Source organism: Girardinichthys multiradiatus, chromosome X (genome assembly GCF_021462225.1).
Source record: "Girardinichthys multiradiatus isolate DD_20200921_A chromosome X, DD_fGirMul_XY1, whole genome shotgun sequence".
NCBI lineage: Eukaryota > Metazoa > Chordata > Actinopteri > Cyprinodontiformes > Goodeidae > Girardinichthys > Girardinichthys multiradiatus.
In genome coordinates, this window is record NC_061817.1 from 18,798,193 (window position 1) to 18,808,113 (window position 9,921).

Below are 9,921 nucleotides of genomic sequence, written 5' to 3' on the forward strand. Positions count from 1 at the left end.
AGAGCATTTCCACACGCACAATGCCAAGGGAACTCAAGGGGTTGGGACTGAACAGCTGTGGAGCCTTAAGAAAACCACTAATCAGTGAGGCTATCCGGAAAAATAGGCTTTAATTTGCTGGAGAGCATAAAGATTGGACTCTGGAGCAGTGGAAGAAGGTCATATGGTCTGATGAGTCCAGATTTACCCTGTTCCAGAGTGATGGAGGCATCAGGGTAAGAAGAGAGGCAGGTGAAGTGATGCACCCATCACCATTAATCATCAAGCCTAGTGCCTAATATACAAGTCTGTGGGGGCAGTGCTATGATCTGAGGTTGCTGCAGTTGGTCAGGTCTGGGTTCAGCAACAGTATGTGTTGAAAGAATGAGGTCTGTTAGGTATTAATTAGTCAACTCAGAGGCAAGGAATGACACAGAGTCAGTTTTTACTTGCGGCAAGGGTAGCTCTGCAGTACAGACTACAAAGTGTTGGCACCCCTCTCTCTTTATTTATACATGCTGGTTCACACACAGTTCAACAAACATTCAGGCTGTGTGTGTGTGTGTGTGTGTGTGTGTGTGTGTGTGTGTGTGTGTGTGTGTGTGTGTGTGTGGGGTCAGAAAGGTTAGGGTTCATGTGTCTTGATTTTAAACAGAGAGAGGGAGTGAGGACTCGGTACCAGTCCCTAGATGTTGCTGATAAAAGCATAACTCATTCCTCTCCCCATCTCCCTTTCTGTGACATGTAAGGAGGGAAAGACACTTAGAGCAGACATGAGTGATAAACAATACAAAAGTTTGTATTTGGGACTGGTTTTACATTCGTTTGTATATGTAAACAACACGTTTGCAGTTTGGACAGCGATGCTCCACATCATTACAGGAATCGAGGCAAAATGGGATACAGCAGCAAAGCCAGAATCTGCGTGTGGAAAAAAGGGGAAATTGGATTCTGTTAGACTTTATTTAACTTTGGTTATTTGTATTTGTTTTTAAAGAAATTTAGGCTGTAATTTATTCCTTGAACATGTTTAACATTGAGCCGGTTTTTACCCCAAGAGGGTCATCCCTCCGCAGATAACCCAGGCCAACAATCCTGGTGTGTGCTGAGTCTGAGTGATCACAGTTTGCCGGCAGTGAGGACACAAAGTCTGTCCAGGGACGTCTGTTAGTGCAGGTGTTACTACCACATGAGTCACTGAAATACACAACATACACAATCATAAAAAAATTCTTACATATTCTTTTAAAATGATTTAATGGTTCAAATGAGTTTGTTGTGATAGTTAATTCTTCCTTTGCTTTCTAATCTAACACTTATATATATATATATTTACATTGTAAGTAGCATAAGTAGCATAAAAATTTAAAAGAATACATTTTTGAAAATGCACAAATGGTGTAGGATGCTTTCCTTTGTCTATGCAAACTGTGCGCAGTCTGTGAATAAATATGTACATGCATACATGTGTAGTGGAAGTAATCAAATATGACTGTTCAGTAATTGGTGAAATTTATGAGGCTTGGTGGTATCATGGATGGTTGAAAATAAATCAGAGAACATAAAACTATGTGGGGCTTTTCTGGATGGTTTGCCCTACAACTCTCTTGTAATGTATCTTCCAAAAAACATTTATATTCTCTGAACATTATATTATGTTACAATGGCAAACATTAATCTACTTAACAGGATTTTATGTGAATAAATCGAGAGCTTTTGTGAACAGCTATTTGCAAGTGTTTCAACACATGCTTATTCTATTCTAACATATTGTTACCAGGCGGCCTTCACAGCTGGATTGCAAGTGAGAAATAATAATAATAAAGTAAGAGGAAGGTGGAAGTAGCAGTTGGTTTATTCAGGTGCATACCATTCAGCCTAACAGCATCAAGCCCCTTAAATAGGTACAGCTGATAAAGGACTAAACCATTCTTTACATGGAATTTAACATTTCACAACTTCCAACTCAAACATACATTTGATCAAATATATACATATTCTCCCTTACCTTTTATAAATGTTTTATATTTTTTAAACCTACACACCCAAACACCATAAAACCTCACAACTACTAAGTGCACACATCCCCCACATTTTCCATGGTCTCTCCCAGAACCTATAAATGGTGTCTTTTACACAAACATTTCCTCAACTTTCAAAACAGTAGACCTTATTTGCTCTAAATAACAATTCTCCTTTCACAGACACCCACCCCACTTCTTAATGAAGAGCAGCTGTGCAGAGCCTGGAACAAAAGACTACATGCTCATTATTAAAATATTTAATAAATATTCAATAAAGAGTTAAAACTTGTGTGCAAATGATTATGTGCAAATCCATGCATAAAGTGCAGTGCTAAATAAAGTGTTTGTTAAATTGCTAGATAAAGTGCTTTTAATAAAGTGCAAAGGTGCTCTGAAAGTGCTATGAATTACTTAAATAAGGATAGTCCAAGTAATGAAGACCTCTTCATTACATTTCCTCCCCCTTAAGAGCACAGAACTTCAGTCCTCCATCCTGGATAAGCAGTCAGCAACCACATTGGACTTCCCTGGTTTATACTGAACCGTAAAATCAAATGACTGCAGAGACAAGTACCATCCAGCGATGTGGGAATTGGCATCCCTCATGTGTCTTAACCACTGAAAGGCGCAATGGTCAGTCTCTAGAATGAAGTGACGTCCCAGAAGATAATACCTGAGGCCCTTCACATGCTTCTTTCTCCACCATTGAGTACCTCTTCTCCCTGTCGAGCATCTTCCGACTCAAAAATACCACAGGCCTCCTTTCACCTTCCACCTCTTGTTGAAGGACCCCTCCAAGCCCCACTCCTGAACCGTCTGTTTGCTAGATGAATGGTTTGCTGAAGTCTTGGCTGTGTAGAACTGGATGAGTACATACTGCTGCCTTGAGGTCTTTGAATGCTCGATAACATTCTTCTGTCCAGTGCACTTTGTTGGGGCCTGAACCCTTTGTTAGGTCAGTCAGTACAGCTGATCGGTCTGCAAAAGAAGGTACAAATGTCCAGTACCAGCACACCAAACCAAGGAATCGTCTTACCTTCTTCTTTGTGGTTGGAACTGGGAAGGCCTGAATTGCCTCCATCTTTCCAACTTGAGGTTTTATCTTCCCAAAGCCAATGACAAAGCCCAAATACTCCACTTCCCTCTGGGCTACACTTCTTGGGGTTAATAGTCAGTCCAGCCACTCTGATGCAGTGTAGCACCTCCTGCAGGTGAATCACATGCTCCTCCCAGTACTGGCTATACACTACAACATCATCCACATATGCTGCAGAAAATGCTTACACATCTCTCAGTACATGATCCATTAAATGTTGAAATGTTGCTGGTGCACCCTGAAGCCCAAATGGCATGGCTTTAAATTGGTACATACCAAAAGGAGTTTTGAAGGCGGTCAGCTCTCTTGCCTCTGGTGCCAAAGCCACTTGCCAGTATCCTTTACACAGATCAAGTGTTGTAATGTAGCTTGCTGAACCAACTTTCTTCAATAGGTCATCAACCCTGGGCATCAGGTACGGATCAAAGTTGGACATAGCATTTAAATATCTGAAATCAATACAGAATCTGAGGGAGCCATCTTTCTTTGGTACCAGCACAACTGGGCTGCACCACTCACTACTTGACTCCTCAATTATTCCCAAATCCAACATCAGCTTTATTTCTTTTTCTAGCACTGGCACCAACCGTTCTGGTATTCCATAGCTCTTTTGACGGCTAGGTGTATCTTCTTTCACCCGAATCCTGTGTTGAACCAGTGATGTGAATCCCGGGATTTCTCCAAAAAGCGGAGGATCCAAAAGAGGATTTATGTTGCTCTGCTCATTAGGGGACAAATGAGAAATATCAACTGAAGCACCTTCTGATGTGCTAGTTGGAAAGAATTTTTCAGTCACCTCCTCATCCTTAACTGCACGCACAAATAACTCCTGGTGCACAAGCACCTGTCGACTGTGAAATTCTTTCAACAGGTTGACATGAAATGTCTGATATTTCTTAGCTCTTTCTGGCATGTGCAGTTCATAAACAACTTTACTCACTTGTTTGGTGATCTCATATGGTCCATGCCATTTTGTCAGCAGCTTGTTATCGCTGGTAGGAAGTAGTAACAGTACCTTCTGCCCTGGAAGGAAGACCCTATCTCTGGCCTTCTGATCAGGTCTTTTGATGTTGTTGAGCTGCCTTCATGTTGTCCTGTGCAAATGATGCCATTTCCTGCAGTCTCTCCCTCATATTGATGACATATGCTGCAATGTTTTCACCCTCTTGCTTGGGGTCTTCCCAGCAGTCCTTCAGCAGATCCAGTGGGCCTCTCACTTGGCACCCATACAATAGTTCAAAGGGTGAGAAGCCTGTGGAAACCTGCGGAAACTCCCGGTAAGCAAATAGCAGGTAAGGGAGCCATTGGTCCCAGTCAGCCCCTGTGTCAGAGACAAACTTGGGCAGCATATATTTGAGAGTCTGGTTATATCTTCCCACTAGCCCATCTGTGTGGGGGTGATAAGGGGTGGTATTAAGTCCCTTAATCCCTAACAATTTGTGCACCTGCTTCAATTATTTGGACAAAATGTTTGTCCCACAATCTATAAGAATTTCTCTTGGTATTCCTACCCTAGAGAAAAGCTGCAGGAAACAGTTAGCAACATGGCGGGCTTTAATGGATCTAAGTGGAATGGCCTCCGGGTACCGTGTAGCATAATCACATATTACCAATATGTAACGATAACCTCTAGAGCTCCTTTCTGATGGACCCACAATGTCCATGCCTAGCCTTTCAAAAGGTGTCTCCATGATCGGCAGTGGTTGTAGCTGAGCTCGGTCTACTCCTTTGCCTGAAGTCAACTGACACCTTTCATAGGAACTACAAAACTTAGAAATCTGAGTATACATTCCTGGCAAAACAAAATGGCTGCTGATCCTACTCAGTGTCTTGTGAAATGCCATATGACCTCCCCAGGGAATTGAATGCCCCAGCTCCATCCCTTTGTGCCTGAACTGTTGTGGGAGGGCTAAAGCTTCACACTTTCCTTTTTTCTGGTACATGATACCTCCTTTAATCATATAAACTGCCTCTTCCAGAAAGTTTACCTGGTGCTGATGAGTTCCCTCGACCCCTGTCACCTTTTCAAACCAGGGTTTTAGAGTAGGATCATCCCTCTGAAGTGCCCCTAAATCTGAGGGAATGTCAAACTCAAATAGGTTATTTAGCTTAGACAACGGTGCTGTCCCCTCATCACACGACCCTTTGAACTTATCTCTTCTTTTCTGAGCTCTAGACTTCTTAGTCTTTCCCAGCTCTGCTTCCAGAGACTCCCCAAAGAAGGGCAGCTCTTCCAGTCCTGTTTTTGCACTTTGTGCTCTTGTGACTACATGACAGGGTTTCATTGATTCTGCTGGTATCGCTTTAAACTTAACTGAGCTCTGGGTGTCTCTGTCAGTGAACACTTGGTCTGACTGATGTATAAGGTCAAATAGAGTGGGGATATCATTCCCAAGTAAAACCGGATATGGCAAAGATGGGACTACCGCTACCTTTAACAGGTACGTCTGACCTCCGACTGTCAAATAAACCTCAGCTGTAGGGTAAAAATGTTCATCTACATGCACACAACTTATTTTAGCCCCCACCCCACTTAGCTTTTCTTCTGAGATTAAGCTAGCGTACACTAGAGACTGGAAGCATCCAGAGTCAAGCAAAGCTTCTTATTTTTGCCCATTAACTAGAACAGAAACAATGCAAACTTTCTTTTCTACCATCTCTGTGGCTGGTCTTGGAACTGCACACAAAAGAGATGGCTCTGATTTCAGGGCAGGTTCAAAGGTGTTGTGTATGGCCAAAGTTATTACAATTATAACATCTTATATCTTGGACAGACAACTTGGGAAATGACTTTTTAACATGGTGAGGTCTTTGGGAGGGAAGCTTCCGTGAACTAGAAACATTTCTAGGCTGAACATGACCACACCCCTGTTTACCCCCAATGGACTTACTTGGTTGGGCATTGTGGGTCTCCCAACCAAAATAGGTGCTCTTGCTTCCCTTCCTGGCTGTTGTGAAAACCTCTGCCAGGCCAGCTGCTTCTTTCGCCGTTTTCGGGTCAGGCTTACGTATCCAGATCTCCAACTCTGGATTAACCATTCTCAAAAACTGCTCCAGAATTGTCTGCTCAGATATTTCTTGTACAGTAGATCTTTCAGGTTTAACCCATCTTGAAAACAAGTCTTTCAATCTTACATAAAGTTCACGTCTCACCTGGTTCAACCTTCAGGGATCTGAAGCGGCGTCGATAAGTGTCAGCTGTGATCTCATACTTTGCCCGAATTACTTCTTTCACTTTGTCATAGTTCTCTGAGTCTGCTATATCCATAAGAACAAAAGCTGTGCAAGCTTTCCCTGTCAACAGGGGGACGAGACGAACAGCCCACTCTTCTCTGGACCAACGACACACCTGGGCCATCCTCTCAAATGTGGCCAGGAAATGTCGTCATCCACAGATAAGGGAAGAAATTTTGGTTCAATTAGACCTGGTACAAAGGGCCACCTGGATGTCACCACCATCTGATTCATGTCCATGTACTTCAGATGTTGTGGGGGGAGGTGGTGCTTCAGAACAGTCAGGTTTATCAAATACAGCATTTACTTGAAGCTGAATTTGCTGAAATTGATGCTGCATGCTTTTCCACTTTTGCTCTTGGCGTGAGAAATCTTTCTCCATCTTCTGGTCTTTGGCTGCTTGAGACTGCAAAAGAGACTTCACCAACTCTGCCAGTTCCTCCAACCTGTCCACAGGGTTGGCTGTTGCCGGGGCCTCTAGACCAGATGAAACTCCAACCCCTTCAGGCTTGTCCTCTTGGTCTAGCTTTTTCCCAGCTCTAGTCATCATCTTCTCACTGTAGCTTGAGGATCCCTCTTCTGACACCACTTGTTACTAGGCGGCCTTCGCAGCTGGATTGCCAGTGAGAAATAATAATAATAAAGTAAGAGGAAGGTGGAAGTAGCAGTTGGTTTATTCAGGTGCATACCATTCAGCCATAACAGCATCAAGCCCCTTAAATAGGCACAGCTGATAAAGGACTAAACCATTCTTTACTTGGAATTTAACATTTCACAACTTCCAACTCAAACATACATTTTATCAAATATATACATATTCCCCCTTACTTTTTATAAATATTTTATATTTTTTAAACCTACACACCCAAACACCATAAAACCTCACAGCTACTAATTGCATACATCCCCCACATTTTCCATGGTCTCTCCCAGAACCTATAAATGGTGTCTGGAACCCCGGGGAAGTATTTGTCCAGACACCCTGGAGAGGACACAGAAAATACTGTGAAGATGCCCAGGGGACGGCCCAGGACATGCTCTCGGCTGGCCTGGCAACGCCTGGGGATGAAGTGATAAAATTTGAGCTACAGGGCAGAGGCGATAAAAGGCAAATTTTTGCCATATTTTGTGGGCTAATTTAAAACAGTGAACTGTCAACAAAAACAATTTCCATGCACATTCCGTGTTTGAAAATACTCTTTACATTTTCAGATGAAGGGTTGAAGTTAATGAGATGTTCAAAAATGTGGATATCTGTAGAATAATTTTTATAATTACCTATCTTTGTTTATCCTTATATATTCTTAGAAGATTTGGTTACCGGTAGAAGTTAAGCTTAAAAGCAGCAAATAGGAAATGGGAAAATGCAATATGTGACATTTGTGATTGAATCTATGGGTTGACTTGTGGTTAATTAAACAGAATGTGAGTTCATTAAGCAGGAACCAAGCAAACGGAAGCTGGCAAGGACAGGATATTGGAGTTAAGAAAGTTAGCATATTCCTTTGGTTTGTAACTTTGTGTATGTATGGGTTGCAGGAAGGGGATTTGACAGTGGGTATGAAAGACTTACCTTCAAAGTGTAATTGTAAAGCCTAATACTTTTGTCTGATACTCTCCTGCTGCAACAGCAATAAATATTTCATCTTGCTATACCCAACTGGAGGTCTCACCAGATTGTTTAAAGGTTTACTTTCCACGACAAAATTGTTTTATATCCTTCTTCTTCACAATATTGTGCTTCTTTGTGTTGGTCTGTTATGTAAAATCCTTCTAAAATACATTCAACGAAAAAATGTACGAGGGTTATTGTTGGATGGGTGCAAAAACTTGTTATCACTCATGTAAAAACTTTGTGTTGCAAGGCACCTACACTATGCCTTCCTCCCTGTGTGTGTGAGATCATTGTTATCTTTGTGAGAACCAGCCTCCTTTCCGTCTCACACACACACCCTGTCTGAACTGTCTGTTGAACTGTGCATATAAATAAAGAGATAGGGTGTCAAAAACTTTGTAGTTTCACTGCAAAGTGGGCTACCCTTGCTGCAAGTAACTCTGACTGTATCGTTCTTACCTCTGAGTTGACTAAATAATACCTAACATTTTTTGGTCCTCCGAAGCCGGATTAATTCAATAACCTTATTTCTCTTTGCTTTAACAGTGACTCTGGGATCCGTGGGGGAAGCCTGACGTTGAGCGAAGCACCGCTGCACAGCCTCCATTAGCCGGAGTGGCTGAAAGTCCCGGTGTTTGTGAATTCACACCTGGCCAGTGGGTTATTGTCTTCCTCGGCGCGGGGTGACTCTCACAGGGTCCAGAGAGTCACCAAGAAGTCAACTCCGGGGTGAGACAGTTTTAAAATACAGTTCATAGGAAAAGTACTTAACAGTCGTTGGTAGTGCGTCGCCGGTAAGGACGCTGCATTCGGATGGTTTTATTCCACCGTGAAAGGAATAGTGACAAATTTGGTACAATCCCGCCGTGAAGGGGATTAAAGAAAACGACTGAGGATTATTCCCCTGCGAGGGAATAGAGTAAGCGCTATATAAATAAAAGAAGAAAAGTACTTAAAAGTCGTTGGTAGTGCGTCGCCGGTAAGGACGCTGCATTGGTATGGTTTTATTCCACCGTGAAAGGAATAGTGACAAATTAAGGTAGGGCCCTGCCAAGAAGGGGGCCAAATAAAACGACTAAGGGTTATTCCCCTGCGAGGGAATAGAATAAGCGCTATAAAAGTAAAAAGAACGGAGTAAATTGAGCTCATAAAATAACACCAAGTTAACTTAGAAAAATTACAAGGTACCTGAAACTAACTGTGTGACTGTGTTGTGTGTGTATGGAGGACTAAGCATTTTAATAGAATCATAGCAGGATTCTGCTAGTCCTGTGTTTTCTTTTGCCCAGATTAAAACTATGTACTGGTGACTTTGGAGATTCAGGTCGGATTTCATTCCAGAAAATTAACACCGCTGCAAATTAGTCGCAGTAGAAGGGCGTGTTAATGTCCTCTCCTTAAAGTCTCATGCCAGTGACCTTTTATCTGGGACATTTATACTACAATTAAACTAACATAAAACATAATGGGGAAGAAACAAAGTAAACTAATTGACTTAGAAGGGGAGGTAAAGTTTATGGAGAACTATGTAAAAGGAGCAGGTATGATCTGTCATAGATGGAATAAAAAATAAAAAACATGGGTTTTTGGGCAAATTAGATACAAAGGATGTCTTAAAATTACAAGGGGATCTAAAATGAGAAATAATGAAAACTAAAAAGAGAAAAATAACAAAGAACAATGGGGAAGTGACAGAGAAAAAGCTCTGATTTAACAGAAATATGTACACGATGGCATAAAAATACGGATTTTCAGGTAACTTAATTATCACTGAAAACCTAAAACTACATGGGGATCTTAAACTGGAGATTATGCATTCAAAAGATTCAAGAGACAATAAAAAACCTTGCCAGATTATAATTTCAAAGGGGACTTTTCAGTCCCTGAGTGCACACAGTTAAAACAGATTAAAACAAAAAGATGAATTAAAAAAAAAAAACAATAAGAGCAGCTTTTAACTGACATAGCCATAA

The 9,921-nt window shown here is 41.7% G+C and overlaps 1 protein-coding gene across 1 annotated transcript in view; it reads right to left on the reverse strand.

The window, feature by feature from the left end:
* Positions 1 to 651: 651 nt before the first annotated feature.
* Positions 652 to 9,921, reverse strand: part of LOC124862351 (lipopolysaccharide-induced tumor necrosis factor-alpha factor homolog) — a 21,051-nt gene continuing 11,781 nt past the window's right edge. Inside the window, exons 5-6 of the mRNA XM_047356214.1 lie at positions 1,032 to 1,176; positions 652 to 900 (exon numbers count right to left, since the gene is read on the reverse strand). Coding sequence (XP_047212170.1) covers positions 795 to 900; positions 1,032 to 1,176 — 251 coding nt within the window. The 3' untranslated portion in view covers positions 652 to 794. The remainder of the gene's footprint in view (positions 901 to 1,031; positions 1,177 to 9,921) is intronic.